Here is a 17382-nt window from a genome sequence, read left to right on the forward strand (position 1 = left end):
TGAGCCACCCAGGCGCCCCTCTTCATCAGCTTTCTATAGTTTTCAGTGTTTAGAGTTTTCACTTCTTTGGTTATGTTTGTTCCTAGGTATTTTATGGTTATCCTATTTATTTTAATTTTTATGTGCTTCATAAATTTATGGTTCTTGGGTGATATGTCTTGTTTATGAAGAGTTTCTTCAGTCTCAAATCATTGGAGAAAAAGATGTCAAGATCACTATCAGTAGGGCAGGCAAAGGCATATCAAGACCACAGTGAGGGGGCACTTCACCCCCACTCAGGCGGCAGGAATAAAAACCACAGGTGATAACAGCAGTACCATCGGTTCAGGTGTTGAGAAATGGGAGCGCTCTCTCACTGCCGGTGGGAACGTGAGGTGGTGTGGCGCTTCGGAAAACCGTCCGCAGTCCTCAAATGGTTAAACACAGTTACCATTCCACCCAGCAGTTCCACTCCTAGGTGTTTACCTGGGGGAGCCTAAACCACACGCCCACAGAGAAACTCGTACAGCAGTGTTCACAGCACAGCCAAAACGTGGACACGCCCCCGTTGTCCATTAATTGACAACTGGCTAAATGTGTGGTCTGGCCACATAACGGAATGTTTGTCAGCTTTAGAAAGAGGCCAGACACAGAAGACCATGTGTAGTATGATCCCATTTATGCAAATGTCCAAACCTGGCATATCTATAGGGACACAGCATGATTGCCAGGAGCTGGGTGATAGGGGAATGGGACGTCGTTGCTAATGAGTATGTGGTTTCTTTCTGTGGTGATGACATGTTCTGGAACCAGAAGATGGTGATTGACATACAACTCTGTGCTAAAGCCCAGTGACTTGTATACTTTCGGTGAATTATATCCATATATCTGTTCTTAAAACTTCTGTTTTCTTCCAGTACTTTTAGCTCTTATTTTCACTTTTATAGTCCATCTGGAATTATTTATTTAATAAGTGAGAAAGGAAATTAATTTTGATACTGTAGCTTTAAATTAATGTGTTTTATGGGCTCCTGGGTGGCTCAGTCAGTTAAGCGTCTGATCTTGGTCTCAGCTCAGGTCATGATTTGTTCTTCATGAGTTTGAGCCCCATATCGGGCTCTGCACTGACAGTGTGGAGCCTGATTGGGATTCTACCCCCCCCCCCCCGCCAACCCTACTTGCTCGCTCTCTCTCAAAATAAATAAACTTTTGAAAATTTAAGAAATGAATGTTTTAACACATTTGATCATCTATCTTCATGGTTTTCAAAAATCTTGGCTATATGTGCACGTTTAGTTTTCCATATGAATTTAAAAATTAGGTTGCATAATTTTTTTAAAAATATGTTAAGTAAACCTTACACTCAACATGAGGCTCAAACTCCTGACCCTGAGATCAAGAGTCATGTGCTCCTCTGCCTGAGCCAGCCAGGCGCCCAGAGAATTGATGTCTTTAAATATTTACTCTTTGTTTTCAGGGACGTTTCCCCAAGCTTTTTCTATCCCTTCGCAGATATGTTTTATGTCCCTAGTAAATTTTTTTAGTGTGTTTTCTGAGTAATTTTTATAAATAGATTATTTTGTGATTAGGTTACCAATGTACATAGCACAAAATTCTAAAGACACAAAGGTGTGTGCAGCGGAAAGAACACCTCTGTCACTGCTGCCCTCAGACACCAGTTCGCCTCCTGGTGGTAGCCCCCTTACCCAGTTTTTTCAGTGTCCTTAAAAGATATATTTGGCTTATGAGAGTAGTATCCATGTATGTACACACACATGGATGTATTTAAACATGTGGGAGCATGCAGACCCCTGTTCTGGGCCAGGTTATTTTCTTAATAGATCTTAGAGCTAATTTCACATCAGGATACTTTACACAGAGACTTGCCTCATTTTTCTGTTTCAGAGTATTCCATTATATGTGTATTTATTTACTGGTCTTTGGCTGACCCTCATTCTGGTCATTGGCCCCTGGCGGGAGTGGGGGAGCTTCTATACTGGATCCTCATCCGGTGTGTCTGTACTGGCCTTTGCGTGACCCCAGCATTGACATTCAGTGGGAAGGGGCTGGCCCTTCTGTGATAGCCACTGTATGTTTTTAAGAATTTGTTGTCTTGAGGAATTAAATATGTGTTTGATTAAGAAGGTATATGTTGACAAATCTTGCTCGCAGCGTGGTCCCCTTCTCCATTCCCTTCCCCTTGCCCTCCAAGGTCGTTTCCAGTAGGACTTGCTTGTATGTTCTGCCAAGGTTTGTACAACCACAGGAGGTACAGATAAACACGTGTCTTCTTTGAGGCCATAGGGTCTCAGTTTTAGTGGCTGAGTAGCTTTTGGAGTTCTTGCTGGAACAGCACAGTTCCCTCCTCCTCTCTCTTTCTGCAGCTGCGTAGCACGAGTCGCTCCGTGCTGGGAGGCGCCGCGGTCTCTGTACTGGTCCTCTGCACGTGGGCGCTCAGGTGCTCTCCTGACGTTTGCGCTGCGTTCAGTGTTCCATTGCATGGCCTTTCAGTTCTGTCTACACGTACAGGTTTAGGTGTATCCGCAGAGGAAAGTCCCCAGACGAGATTGCTAGACGCGAGCTCACGTGTATTTGTAATCCTGACCAGTGTGGCCGAACCTCCTTCCACGGGGTCAGGCTGTTTCCCGCTGCCCGGAGCGGTGCCCCCGCGGTGTCGCCAGAAGCACCGTGGCAGCTGCCCCTGAAAGTAACACAGTGCAGCTCTGTTGGCATCTCCCCTTTCGTGTGGGCTGGTTGGAACCAGAGCACAGCCGGCCTGGGGGCCTGGGGTCAGGGAGCGCTGGCGGAGTTGCGGAGCCTGCCAGGCTCTTCCTGACTCCCTTTCCTGCACTTGCCCTTGATTCATACGTGCAGGTGGTTTCACGGAGATGCAGCCCCCCAGCCATGCTGTGTCGCGTGGGTGACGCTACCAGGGTCAGGCTGGTCTCTGAGGGGCCGTGCGTACTTCTGCGTCTGCGCGCCCAGTGACGCAGAGAGGCTGAAGCTTCCCTGCTTTCATCTCTTCCCTCCCTTCACACATCCCATCTGAAAAGAAATGTGTATAATACGTTTGTGCAGTTTTATGAAAAAGCATAAAATGAATACCTATTACCCACTGTAAAGAGGAGATTACAGGTCCTTTGAAGGCCTGTGTGCTCCTCCCTGATGCACCCTCTTCTCTCTTTCCTAGAGAGGTAACTACTGACCTGAATTTTCTGTTTTATTTTTTTTGAGAGAAAGCACAAGTTTGGAAGGGGCAGAGAAAGAATCCCAGGCAGGCTCCACACTGTCAGTGCTGAGCCTGATGTGGAGCTCAAACCTTGAAATCATGACCTGAGCCGAAATCAAGAGTCAGATGCCTAACTGACTGAATCCCCCTCCTTTTTTTTTTTAATATATATTTATTTATTTTTGTGAGAGAAAGAGATTTTTACTCTTTTGCTTTTCTTTATATGGATGTATATGTATCTAATTTTGTTTTTAGGTTTAGTAAATCATACTGTGTATATTCTGTTGGAACTTTCTTGGGTCACCTTTTTTTTTTCTTTCCCTTCAGCTCTATCCATGCTAAGGGTGTAGTTCATTAGTTTGGACTGCTAATTCCATTGTATTAATATACTACCCAGGTGCTCCCCCACCCCATCTTCCAGATTGATTGACTCAGGTATTTTAATTAAAAAAAATTTTTTTTGGGGGGTGCCTGGGTGGCTTAGTCGGTTAAGCGTCCGACTTTCGCTTAGGTCATGATCTCGCGGTTCGTGGGTTCGAGCCCCGCGTCGGGCTCTGTGCTGACTGCCAGCTCAGAGCCTGGAGCCTGTTTCAGAGTCTGTCACTCCCTCTCTCTCTGACCCTCCCCTGCTCATGCTCTCTCTCTCTCTCTCTCTCTCAGAAATAAATAAAAAAATATTTTAAAAAAATTTTTTTTAATGTTTTATTTATTTTTGAGAGAGAGTGAGAGAGACAGATGAGCAGGGGGAGGGTCAGAGAAAGAGGAAGACACAGAATCCAAAGACAGGCTCCAGGCCCTGAGTTGTCAGCACAGAGCCCGACGTGGGACTCGAACCCACAAACCATGAGATCATGACCTGAGCCGAAGTCAGACGCTTAACCGACTGAGCCTCCCAGGCACGCCTATTGTTTAATTTTTAAATGTTTGTGCATTTTTGAGATAGAGACACATAAACAGAGTGTGAGCGGGGGAGGGGCAGAGAGAGAGGGAGACGCAGAATTCGAAGCATGCTCCAGGCTCTGAGCCGTCAGCACAGAGCCCAGTGCACAGTACAACCCATGAACCATGAGATCCTGACCTTAGTTGAAACCAAGAGTCAAACGGTTAACTGACTGAGCCACCCAGGTGCACTTCACCATTTCACTTTCATCTTAGTGTCTGTTTTTGTTTTTTGTTTTTAAATGAACAGAAGTTACTAATTTTGTCAAGTATACCAGGTCAGGCTCCCGGCCTGTTTATATAAATAAAGTTTTATTAGGGCCCAGACATGCTTATACTTTAATACATTTGTGGCCACTTTCCTCCTGTAATGACAGAGCTGACCAAGAGAGACCACAGTGCTCAGAAAGCCTAAAATATTTACCATCTGCCTTGTACAGAAAAAGTTTGTCAACCTCTGTTTACCCCAAGGTTATAAAGACCATCTAATTCCTTAAAAATTGTCTCCTGATGCATTTCTACCAAACAGGAGTGGGAGCCTTTATTTAAAGCTATACCGTTATTTCTTTGCTGGTAAACTTTCCCATGGGCTTCATTTTCAAGATTAGAAAATTAGAAAAGACTTGCAGACGAGCAATCAAGGGCTAATTCTAGCCATAATCAAATTGTGTTTGGTCTAAACATTAAAAAAAAATTTTTTTTTAAGTGTTTACTGTTGAGAGAGAGAAAGAGAGAGCTAGCAGGGGAGGGGCAGAGAGACAGGGAGACACAGAATCTGAAGCAGGCTCCAGGCCCTAAGCTGTCAGCACAGAGCCCGACGCGGGGCTCATACTCACAGAGTGTGCGATCATGACCTGAGCCGAAGTCTGACGCCTGACTGACTGAGCCACCCAGGCACCCCTGGTCCAAACTTTTTTTAGAAGTATAGTTGCAAACATTTAAAGTCAGATTTCATGTAAATATTTGAGTTGCTTCTTTCTTCTGAAAAATTAAAGGTTCTGGGAGTTTGGGCCTCCATTTCACAATGGCAACGATCTCAAATACAGAGACGGTACTGGATAAATTCCTTGGAAAAAAATGGAAATGTATCCAGGATGACAGAAAATGAAACAAAAATTCAAAATTGCCTTATATCTAATAAGGCAAATTATTTCCACAGATGAAATCCTAGGCCCAGAATTTTTACTAGTGACATTTGTCAAACATGGGAAGAAGAAAGAACACCAACCTTAAACTTTCAGAAAACAGAAAAGGAGTGAAATATTTCATTATGATCCAGTGATATCCTTGTGATTTCTTCTTTGACCTATGGATCTTTTAGTATGTGTTGTTTAATTTCCAGATACTTGGGGTTTCCTAGCTATTTTATTATTACTGATTCTGACTTAATTCTGTAGTGTGTGGAGAGCTTACTCTCTATTGATGTACTCCTTCTAAATTTATTAAGGCTTGTGGCCCACTTTACAGTCTTTCCTCGTGAATATACCATGTGCACTTGAAAAAAATTAATCTTTTCAAAAAGAACTTTATTTTGGTGGCTCTAGTCTTCATGAGTATCCATTAAGTCAGAGTGTTTCGTACTATAGCTCAGGCCATCTGTATCTGAATTTATTATATTTTTTGGTCTCATTCTATCAGTTGTTGAGAGAAGGATCTTAAATCTCCAACTCTGTGGAATTGTTTGTCTTTTAAAAATTTATTTAATTAATGATGATGATGATGATGATGTTTTAGACACAGCTCACACAAGCGGGGGTGAGGGGCAGAAGGAGAGGGAATCCTAAGCAGGCTCCACACTCAGCATGGAGCTCGATGCGGGGCTCAGTCCCACGACCCTGGGATCATGACTTGAGTGGAAATCGAGAGTCGGACACTCAGCTGACTGAGGCCTGCAGGCACCCCAGCTCTTGTTTTAAAGTGTATTGTTAATCTGGTTGGACCCCAGCTGCATACACAGCAGTTAGCTTCTGTTATCCTTCACTGGGCTGTTTGTAGTTTGCCCCATACACACACGGTTCAGGGGGTCCAGCTAGAGATTTAGGAGAATTTATTCCCAGAATTGGGGGCTCCCTCTCTCTGACTCTCTCCTTTTTGAGACCCCCTCCCACCCCCATTCTTCACCTTTTATGGTTCCCCTAATACTGCCTCTGGTTCTTCAGTGCCATGTCCGTGTCAGCTGCCCTGGGCTGAACCTGCCCACCTCCCGAGGTGTTCTCTTGCAAGTGTCGGCTCTCCCTAGGGTCTGCCTGCTTTGGCAGACTTCTCCAGAGCCTTTAGGTAACCCTTCTGTTCACTTCCTAAGTTCATGGCTGTTATCCACAGGCGGTTTGGCTGGAGGCGGTAACTCAGCTGTACTGCAAGTGGTGCTCTTTGCAATAAAGACAAAAAGTTAAATTGTTCTTGTCCGTATCACAGTGGTAAATGGAAGGGTGTCCATTTTGGATAAGTAATTCCAGAAATACAGTCTCCCTGTTGCTCACAGCTTAAAATACTAAGTGTGTCTGTATCTAAAGTGTAGTACGTAATTAACTTGCCATTTTGAAGCAAAACCATAATAAGCAAGCACAGTGGCTGATGTAGAGAAGAGATGAGTGATTAAAAAATAAAAAATGTGCCCAGTGTGTGTTGACTCCTTTGCCTTCCAGGTGGCCCCTACAGGCAGCTGTACTTGTAGCCCCGCTTCCCAGTCAGAAATGGCTCTGCCAGAGCACCGAGCACGGAGCACCTTGTGGCTCACCTGATATCCTTGTGCTTGAGCATAGTGACATGAGTGCTGATAAACAGTTTCACATTTGTAACAAGCTGCTTCTGCACCAGAGGCTGTGGTGTACCAGAAACGAAACGTGGATGTTCTTGCCTTCGTTGAGCTTGATACTAAGAAATGTCCTAATTTGGTGAAATGTTTTACATGAACAAACAGATAATCATAGAAGTGCCACAAGCTGGCTTATAACAGCAGTTATATTTTTTTTATTTTATTTATTTATTTTCAGTGTTTGTCTGTCTCTGTCTCAAAAGTAAATAGAGCTTGAGGCGGGAGGGACAGAGAGAGAGGGAGACAACAGAATCCAAAGCAGGCTCTAGGCTCTGGGTGGTCAGCACAGAGGCCGACGGGGGGCTCGAACCCATGAACCGTGAGATCATGACCTGAGCCGAAGTTGGATGCTTAACTGACTGAGCCACCCAGGTGCCCTAAAAAAGAAAACATTTATAAATAAGGTAGGTCCGTACTGCTCATAGTAAGGGGAATGAAAATGACAGCCACAACAGAAATCTCACCTGACCTGATGGGCAGAGATCCAAATGTTCCCCAGCACCATCCTGGCAGCCATGTGAGGTGACACTCCTGTGTCGATGCCGGAGTGTAAACTGACTATCTCTGGAGGGTGACCTGGCAGCATCCACCACAGTTTAAATTGGACATGACCTAGGACCTGGTGACTTCTAGATGTGCACCCAGATGTAGGCTTGTGTGTAAATGAAGTGACACATGTGCAAGAATGTTCCTTATGGTGCTGTTTCGTATTTTGGAAACTATTTTTGGAATATTCTCTACTTGACAGAGCTCTTAAATGCCACCGGGGGTCCCCTCCTCTTGGTCTCTGCTAATGTTAACATTTTCTGTAGCCTGGCTGCAGTTACTGAACCCTGAAGTAGCGGTGACCCGGTGCTAGTAAGTAGCGTGCTGATCTTGGCTCGAACTGAGCCCGTTTACCACTGATGTCCTGTTCTGTCCAGGACTGCATGGTCATTATGCCACCTCAGTGCATTCCACTCTCTTTGCCCTTCGGGACTATGACACTTTGAAAGAGTACTGCCCATGGTTTTGTAGGGTATCCCTAGAGGTGGGTTTGTGTGATGGTTTTATGATTAGGTTGAGATGCGTGTTTGGCAGGAACATATGGCAGGGGAGGCCATGCCCCCTCAACCCACCAGGGTTGTGGGTGTTGACCCATCTCGTTCCGGGTGACTTCGTTAGGAGATACTTGCCACTTTTTCGTGGCAACCACTGGGTTTTTTCCTTGAAATCAGTGCATATCTTGTGGGGGACATGAAAGATTTTGCAAATGTTCTCTTTCTTTTGGACATTTAAATGCCAGTTTATACCTGTGACAGCCTTCGACTGCTGTACTTGCCTGATGGAGACGGCCTCTTTGCACCATTCCTTACACATTTATTGTAATTCTGTGAAGAAGAGGTCTTTCCTCCCCCATTTACTTGTAAGTCATTTTATAAACATTTTGTTTATTTTTTTAATTTTTTTTTTTTATGTTTTATTTATTTCTAGGAGAGAGAGAGAGACAGCGTGAGCAGGGGAGGGTCAGAGAGAGAGGGAGTCACAGACTGAAACAGGCTCCAGGCTCTGAGCTGGCAGTCAGCACAGAGCCCGACGCAGTCAGCACAGAGCCCGACGCGGGGCTCGAACCCACGAACCGCGAGATCATGACCTAAGCGAAAGTCGGACGCTTAACCGACTAAGCCACCCAGGCGCCCCTTGTTTGTTTATTTTTGAGACAGAGACAAAGCATGAGTGGGGGAGGAGCAGAGAGAGAGGGAGAGAGACACACAGAATCTGAAACAGGCTCCAGGCTCTGAGCTGTCAGCACAGAACCCAGTGTGGGGCTTGAACTCACAAACCGCGAAGTCATGACCTGAGCTGAAGTTGGACGCTTAACTGACTGAGCCACCCAGGCGCCCTGTAAGTCATTTAAGTGTGGACTGACAGATGTTTATTTTATTTGCTGGCTTACATGCTGCCTCCTGCCTTTGGGAGCGCCTTCCAGGTGGAGCCGGTGCTCTTGTGAAATACCCTCTTTGTGAGCCCTTCCTGGGGAACCGAGATCTAGTGCCGGGGAGGGTGACCGGCCACCACACCTGGCCCAGACCAAGATGTTTGCTGAGAGCTGGGACTTTGGCGTGGCCAGTTCTGGGCAGCTGCCCTCCCTGGTGCCAGGTGCTGTCGCTGCCCGAGCGCCAGCCTCCAGGCTGTCAGCGGGTAGCTGGGAAGTATGTGTACATGGACTCACACGCATCTATGATATTTGTTTCTGCACCCATCTGTAAATAGAGGGAAAATCATGTGCTTACACAAATGCCAACCTGTGCCAGTAGCTGGCCCTCTCCCTGTTGGTAACTCCTTCCTCCTGACTCAAGATCCATGGGTACTTAGGGGTGCCTGGGTGGCTCAGTAGGTTAAGCCTCCGAATTCGGCTCAGGTCATGATCTCACAGTTCATAGGTTCGAGCCTCATGTCGGGCTCTGTGCCGACAGCTCGCTCAGAGCTTGGAGCCTGTTTCAGATTCTGTGTCTCTCTCTCTCTCTGTGACCCTCCCTTGCTCACACTGTCTCTCTCTCTCAGAAATAAATTTAAAACACACACACACACACACACACACACACACACACACACAAAGGATCCACGGGTACTTGCTTGCCTGATCTTAGCATATGTCCAGCAGTTTGAGGATGACTCATGGCTTGCTACAGTGATTGTACGTGGTCCTTTTTGAGGCTGACTTGAGGAGACAGTACCAGTACCATTTTCTAAAGTGACTTAGGTTAGGGCGGTTATGCTGTTTATAATAGTTACGCACGTTTGCTACTGGTTCTTTCTCAGTTAATGTTCCCCAAGTGCCCTGGTTGCTCTTAGTTATACTTTGTGGCCATGTGAAACAGCACGTGGTTCTAAGAGTCAGACATTCGACAGGGTATGGTCAGAAATGTCACATTCCCCTCTGCTCTGCTACCCTGTCCCCAACCCCCCACTCTTTCTGTGTTGTTCCCACATACCCATAATGGGTTGAGGTGTTGCCTCCCAGAAAGATGTTGCACTCCTGACCTCTGTGACCTGTGAGTGGGACCTTATTTGGAAACCGGGTCCTCGCAGATGATCAAATTAAGATGAGGCTGTTAGGGTGGGCCCTTGTCCAGTATGACAGTGTCTTATTAAACAGTGGAATTTGGAGAGTCAGATGTGACCAGAAGGAAGATGCCAGGTCCAAGCCAAGGGACACCTGAGGCCACAGAAGCGAGGAGAGGGGCCTGGGCCAGAGTCTTCGAGCAGCCTCAGAAGGAACCAGGCCTGCCAGCACTCTGATGTTGAACTCGCAGCCCCCCAGAACTGTGAGATGATCAGTTTCTCTTGTTTGAGCTGCCCTGTCTGTGGTGCTGTGTTCAGCAGCCCCAGGAAATGATCTCACAGTTTCTGGTTACTCCTGTCTGTGTTTCTTCTTCACAGAGGATTGGAGACACTCAGTCTTTCTCTGTCATCTTCAGTCCATGGAAGGTAACATGCAGCAGATAAGTCTTTGGCACTTCAGGGCATTGGTTTTAACAGCAGGAGACTGGAAACAGTTTAAACATCTATCAGCTGAGTGCTGCTTACCCATTACAGTGGAGGAGTATTTGTTCATTAAAAAGAATAAGGAGCTCTAGGTGCTGAAATGGAATATGTTAGACGTGTTCTTAAGTTTTTATTTTAATTTCAGTTAACATACAGTGCTATATTAGTTTCAGGTGTACAATTTAGTGATTCAGCACTTCTGAACTTTGCCCGATGCTCATCGCCTGTTTAATCCTTCCCCTTGCCCTGGGGGGCAGGGTGTTCTTGATTAAAATACTTAATGCGTGGAAGACCCCAGAAGTTAAAAGGCCTGCTGGCATCAGGCAGCTCCCCTCCCTCCTCTGGAGCAGGTTTGGAACAGGCCGTCTGCGGGAGTCTCAGAATACTGAGAGCCCTTCGCCTCTGTAATGTTTGATTTCGTGTGCTTTCTGATTTCCTTTGGGGGTAAGGATGGCTTTTATCTCGGGAGACCGTGAGGGAATGTAATCTGTTTTCTGAGAGAACCAGAGGCAGGTGGCAGGAAGAAGGCTCTGTTAGCAGAACAGGGTAGGAAAAGTGGGAGTGAATGGTCAGTTCATTAGGTTCATGCAAATGCTGTGGATCAAGAATACTTCAGATAGAATTAAGCAGTGTGGAAACACAGCATCTCCTCTAGAGGCTGTCTTGTGTCACCTGATGTTTGCAGGGTACGTGAGGAAGGGGCAGAGGTACCCCAGTGCTGCTGGTGACCTTGCAGGTTGAGGCATGACGGGCAGAAGGAGGTAGGGTTCCAGAAAGTTTGGGGGGTGTTTGCTTGCTGGAGGGCAGGGAATACCAGCCAGAAGCACTTAGAGTTGACGCAGTTGCATTAAGGAATGAGTCTTCAGAATTGGAAAAATAACCGTTGGGATTGGTGTTGGAGGATTAACGTATAGAAATTCAAGGGACAAATTGGAGGAAGTGGGACTGCAGACAGGGACACCCCCGCTCCAAGGCGTTTGAACCCATCGAGATGGCTGGTGCCGGGGGCCGGGTGGGAGAGCGGAGGTCGCCCTCCCGGCATGAGGAGGGGAGCCCTGATGAGTGCACCTCCCTGCTGGAAGAAGACTGCTGAAGACCACACCTCTGTCCCTTCCTGTGGCTAGGTGACAGGGCGGGGTGCTGGTAGGCCCGGGGAGGAGGAAGCAGAGGAGAACTTCTGAAGGGCTGTTGGTGCCACTGAGGCTCTGGCTTTTCTTCTCACAGGGCACCCGCCTTGGGTCCAGACACTCAGACGTCAGCAGGGCTCCTGTGGGACTTGAACCCCCGTCCCAAGGCTGACCCTGCGCCTCTCCTCCCTCACGCATTTCTCCCCAAGTCCTGCCCTGCTTCAGAGCAGGGACCCAGCTTTTGTGGGGAACCTGTCCCTGGCGGGAGGCAGCAGGACACTTCACTGCGGTTGTGGGGTGGGGAGGTGCTGCCTGGGGTCACAGGGGCTTCATCACTCCTGGCTTCGTGCAGACTGTTCCCTGAACCTTCTAACCAAACAGCATTTCATTCTAGGAGTGCCCCAGCTTTCTGTTCGTTCTTTCCACCTCCTCTCCCCTTCCCTTCCCCTTCCTTTTTTCCTTCTTTTTTTCTTTTTCCTTTCCTTTTTCCTTTTTCCTTTTTCCTTTCCTTTTTCCTTTTCCCTCCCCTCCCCTCCCCTCCTCTCCCCTCCCCTCCTGTATGAATAAAGTGAACAAGCATCATTCAGGCCCAGAGAATTACATGTTCAGACTGTTGGGAAATTGAATATTTTCTGAATCAGGGTAGGTGTTTTCAAGGTATTCTGCATAGAGATAAAGGCTAAGGTCATGTTATTTGTAGATTGAGGAGTAAGTTTAAAGAAAAGACAAGTTTTTATACCTTGTAGGAACGTGGAAGTTGGTATGTTGGGTTTTGAAACCTCCAGGTTCTTTCTGGACATTCTAATTCATTCCTTTCTGACCGTGACCTCTGTGGTATGCAGCAGGCAGGTGCAGCTCATACAGGTCTAGACTTTGACATAGGGTAATTTGCATCGTCTGACCTGTATCCTTGAAAGCATCAGGCATTAAGCACCTACTAACTAACGCCAGTCTCCACCTTGGTGGCCTGGAGTCAGGTGAGCGATACTGTCCTGAGGGGCTGCTAGTAAGGCGGTTTCCTGCTAAGGAGCCTGGAGGTATCTTTGTGTCTGTGGCCTCCCAAGGTGGTGGGTGGCCATCTACGCCAGGCTGCAGACCACAGTGTCAGGTGGGGTGGGGGTTGGAGGGCGCTTGCTTTCCTCACAGTGGTTCCTCAGTTGGCTGTGCTGAGCGAGAAATTACAGAAAACTAACTTGAGACTGTGTTGAGTCCCCTTCCTGATTACCAGATAGGGGAGATCATCTGGTTTCTGATTTTTAAATGTACTAATTTAAAATTATTTGTTTATTTTTTAATGTTTATTAGTTATGTTTAAGAGAGAAACGGCGCAAGCCAGGGAGGAGCAGAGAGGGAGGGAGACAGAATTTTGAACCAGACTCCAGGTTGTCAGCACAGAGCCCGATGCGGGACTCAAACCCAGGAACCATGAGATGATGACCTGAGCCAAAGTTGGAGGCTTAACCAACTGAGCCACCCAGGTGCCCCTAAAAAAATTTTTTTAATGTTTATTTATTTTAGAGAGAGAGAGAGAGACAGACAGACAGAACATGAGTTGGGGGAGGAGGGGCAGAGAGAGGGAGACACAGAATCTGAAGCAGGCTCCAGGCTGAGCTGTCAGCACAGAGCCTGACGTGGAGCTTGAACCTACAAACCGCAAGATCATGACCTGAGCCAAAGTCAGCCACTTAACCAACTGAGCCACCCAGGCACCACTAAATGCACTAACTTTAAAAGACAGTTTTGACATACAGGGAAACAGTCAAGAAGTATTCTTTAAGAGACACCTGGGTGGCTCAGTTGGTTAAGTGTCTGACTTCGGCTCAGGTCATGATCTCGCGGTTCATGGGTTCGAGCCCCGTGTCGGGCTCTGTGCTGACAGCTAGCTCAGAGCCTGGAGCCTGCTTCAGATTCTGTGTCTCCCTCTCTCTCTGACCCTCCCCTGCTCATGCTGTCTCTCTCTCTCAGGAAAAAAAAAAAAAAGTATTCTTTAAACCATGGTGAGACTGTTTCAGAACATTAGTATAAAAATTTGGATCCCACTTAGGTGTATGTTTTTTCCTCCCCTTTTTCCTGGCTGTCACAGGGTGAGGAAGGCTGGCCTGTGTTACTTCCGGCTCCTGGAGGGGCTGTGAGAGCCGAGGCGTGTCTGTTTCTGGTGGGTTTGTGCAGGATCTCTGTGGGGCGGGGCCTCTGCCCTCCTCCAGCACCTCTGCCCCTGAGCTGGGACTCTGTCTTGGCATTTGATATGTGTGAGGATGTCTTCCCAAAACTGTTGGCTGAAATACCCATGCTGCTTAGCGTTCAGTCACCTGTGGTTTCTCCTGGCTGCCACTGGATCTTCTGGGCAGCAGCTTGGTTCAGAGCATTCCACACTGGCACCTCCGAGAGCTGCCAGACAGAAACCTGTGAGGGCGTACCCCGTTTGCGGTGTCCTTTTCATGCTTGTTTCTTCTGCATGTTTGTCTTTTCAGGAAAACCCAGTCTGTGTCCTTGGCGGACCCCAGCCCCGTCCAGGAGCCCTGGGAGAAGCCTGCCTTCGAGCTTCCACGCTGCACGGCTCTTCAGCTCCCAGGCTGCAGAGGAGCGGACGGAGGAGGCCCTGCACTCCATCATCAGCAGCACAGAGACCGTGCAGGGTACTGTGGCAGCCGGCTGGGGTTGCGGAGTCGTGGCCTCATTGCTGGCCTGTGAGGGGACGTTTTTGAGGCAGAGGCAGAAGCAGTGATTGATACAGCCACCCACTTGCTCGGGACAGAAGGTCTTCGAGGGAGGGAGGCTTCCCCAAAACAAAGTGTCCTGTCCCGCCTTTGCAAGAACTGCCTGCCTGCCGTCCCCGCACCGCGTCTTGCCCCCTCTGGTGGTCGCCCGGGAGCCCGCGGTGGGGCACCTTCCCAGGGTGGGGGTCTCAGACATGGGACGGAGACTCGGTGTCAGCCCTGCTGGTGCAGCACAGCCTCCGACGCTGTCCCGTCAGCTCCCAAGTCCAGAGGAGCAGGTCTCGGGAGCCCGTCCCAGAGTGGGGCTGTTTCTGGCTTTCGGATGAGGTGACAACAGTTTGATGTTTAGGTTAAGAAATGAGGTTTTGTTAGCTTTCTGAATGATTAATTTGGAAGCCACAGTTCTGAAGAAAAGAATGCAGGGTCTGGTGGTTAGAGGCAGTCTGATTCTCACTTCCAGGCACCTCGGGAAGTGCAGGCCTCAAGGGTCCCTCCACATGGCCACCCCGGGCAAGTGGCAGGAGGCAGGGAGGCTCCCTTTGCCCCTTTCTGTGGAGGGAGCGGACCCACTGGCTTGTTCTTGCTGGGACCTCCTGCTGGAGAGGCCCTGCGGCTTGATTTCTTCCTTTTTTGTTCACTCTTGAAAACCTTTTAAAGCTCATCACCTGTAACAGTTGTTTGCATGATATGTAGCATATTCTTCCACGGGGGGGAAAAAAAAAACTAAGCTTTATTGGTTGTTTCTGTGATTCATTACTAGGTTCCACTTCCAAACATGAGTTCCAGGCTGAGACAAAGAAGCTTCTGGACATTGTTGCCCGTTCCTTGTATTCCGAGAAAGAGGTGTGGCACCTGTTAATCACTGCCGGTGCACCAAGGCTTTTATTTGGGGGGAAAACCAAACAGTTTTTATGCTCTTCTGGGGAAATGCTGTAGTCTTTTAGCTGTGAGAACAAGTTAAATTTGGACAGGTCTGATCTTAGCTACCAACAAGATTTTAACTAAGATCTGTTCAGGTTTCATGGATGGATAGCCCCAGATGATTCTTCATGATAGATTGACTCTGGGGGCTAATTAATTTTGCTGATAGTTTAAAAGCCCCCCCACCCCATACTGGCCTGGGAGTCCTGCTGCAATTCGTTTCTGTGGCAGTGCTCCGTGAGACCGTGGGAGGGGGACCCCGGCCCTGTGGTGGGGGGGCAGGAGATGAAATGGGTGAGCAGTGACAGGCGGTATGGGAGAGGCAGAGGAGAAAAGGTCCACTGTTTATGTGTTTATTATTGCTAGAATGTAAAGAACTTTGAGCACACTATTCCAAAGTTAAGAGGGACTTTTTAGCAAATTACATACTGTATTCACGTATCCCTGTGGCACCCAGAGGTGTGTAGCATCAGGAGGTGGAAGTGCTTTGAGGTAAAGGTGCTTTTCAGACATAGATAGTTGGGCCCTGGGACCCTTATCTTCCCTGAACATAGTCGACCCTCCTTAAAAGGGGTCATGGGCGCTTCTTCAGGGGGTAGAAGAAACCCATGTCTGGGGATATTTTGACATCCCTGTTCAGGTGGTGAGCAAGAAGTGGTCACCTGGGGCTCTTCAAGTTTGAACTGACGAAACAGATTGATGCTTGCCTTTGGGCTTGATTTTTCAGGAAGAGGCAGCAGGGTCAGAGTTTCCTCCTGAGAGCTGTCAGGCCCTTTGATCACTTTGTGAACCGTGTCGTCGTCCCCACCCCGTACCAGTCTCTCAGAACCGTGGGGGGTCCTCACTTCGGCCTGTGCAGCTACGCACACAGCATCCTTGATGCTGTCATCTTCCTTCCGTTCCAGCAGGTATTTATCCGGGAGCTGATCTCCAACGCGAGTGATGCCTTGGAAAAGCTGCGTCACAAGCTGGTGTCTGCAGGGCAAACGCTGCCAGAAATGGAGATTCACTTACAGACGGATGCTGAGAAAGGCACCATCACAATCCAGGTACCCTCCAAAGTGTCCTGACACGTGGTGTGTGAGCCCGACCTGCCTTTTTATTACATCTCTAGGCTCCAAGTGACGTGCTGTCTTCATCATTAACTCTTGTTTTCACTTACTGTAAGAAATAACACTCATTCAATGTAGAAAATGTGGAAAACACAGATAAGCAGAAAAGAAGCAAATTTCAAATCACCCCATCAATCAGGGCTAACCACTGTTACCATTTTAGTGTACATCAAATGAGATTTTTGGGGTCTGCATTTATATATCTAAACGTTTTTAAATTATACATATATTTTTTATGTACTTTTTACATTTTTAAGTATTTTTTTCTCTTGTGTCTAGATTTTTTTTTTTTGTTTTAATCTATTTATTTCATAGAGAGCAAGAGAGAGACAGCGTGAGCAGGGTAGGGTCAGAGAGAGGGAGACACAGAGTCTGAAACAGACTCTAGGCTCTGAGCTAGCTGTCAGCACAGAGCCCGATGAGGGGCTTGAACCCACAGATGGTGAGATCATGACCTGAGCCGAAGTCGGACACTTAACCAACTGACCCACTTGGCACCCCATTATTTTTTCTCTTGTAATGCAAGTTCCCCTGTGTCATTAAGCATTCTCTGGTTTTCTTGTTTTTTTTTTGAGAGAGAACGTGTGTGCAAGAAAGGGAGGGGCAGAGGGAGAGAGAGAATCCCAGGCAGGCTCCATGAACAGCTCTGAGCTGCACAGCGACCCTCAGATCATGATCTGAGCTGAAATCCAAAGTCCCAATGCCCAACCGCTTGAGCCACCCAGGCGCCCCCTGTGGTAGTTTTTAATCGAACGTGCTGTTTAGATTAATAGTCTTGTTTTCGATGAAGTAATACTTTTGGCTTTTGTGACGTTTTGAATATATTAAGATCAGAAACAAAGGGAAAAGTAGGGAGCTCATCCGGTAGTGGGCATGAGGGACATAATATTGCCAAGACAGCTGCTTTCAGGGTCCCGGGGTGATGGCTGCAAGTGTGGGGGGGTGCGTCCGTGAGGTGGAAGGATGCGCTTCGGTGGGGCTCCGAGTGGATGGAGTCTGATGGGGGCTTCCTGCC

General features: G+C 47.7%; 1 protein-coding gene across 1 annotated transcript in view; it reads left to right on the top strand.

Annotated features, from left to right (window-relative positions):
• Positions 1–17382, top strand: part of TRAP1 (TNF receptor associated protein 1) — a 45124-nt gene that overhangs the window by 6791 nt on the left and 20951 nt on the right. Inside the window, exons 2-4 of the mRNA XM_039239281.1 lie at positions 14089–14253; positions 15095–15177; positions 16164–16304. Coding sequence (XP_039095212.1) covers positions 14089–14253; positions 15095–15177; positions 16164–16304 — 389 coding nt within the window. The remainder of the gene's footprint in view (positions 1–14088; positions 14254–15094; positions 15178–16163; positions 16305–17382) is intronic.

This window comes from Hyaena hyaena, unplaced genomic scaffold (assembly GCF_003009895.1).
Source record: "Hyaena hyaena isolate Hyena2069 unplaced genomic scaffold, ASM300989v1 scaffold_155, whole genome shotgun sequence".
NCBI lineage: Eukaryota > Metazoa > Chordata > Mammalia > Carnivora > Hyaenidae > Hyaena > Hyaena hyaena.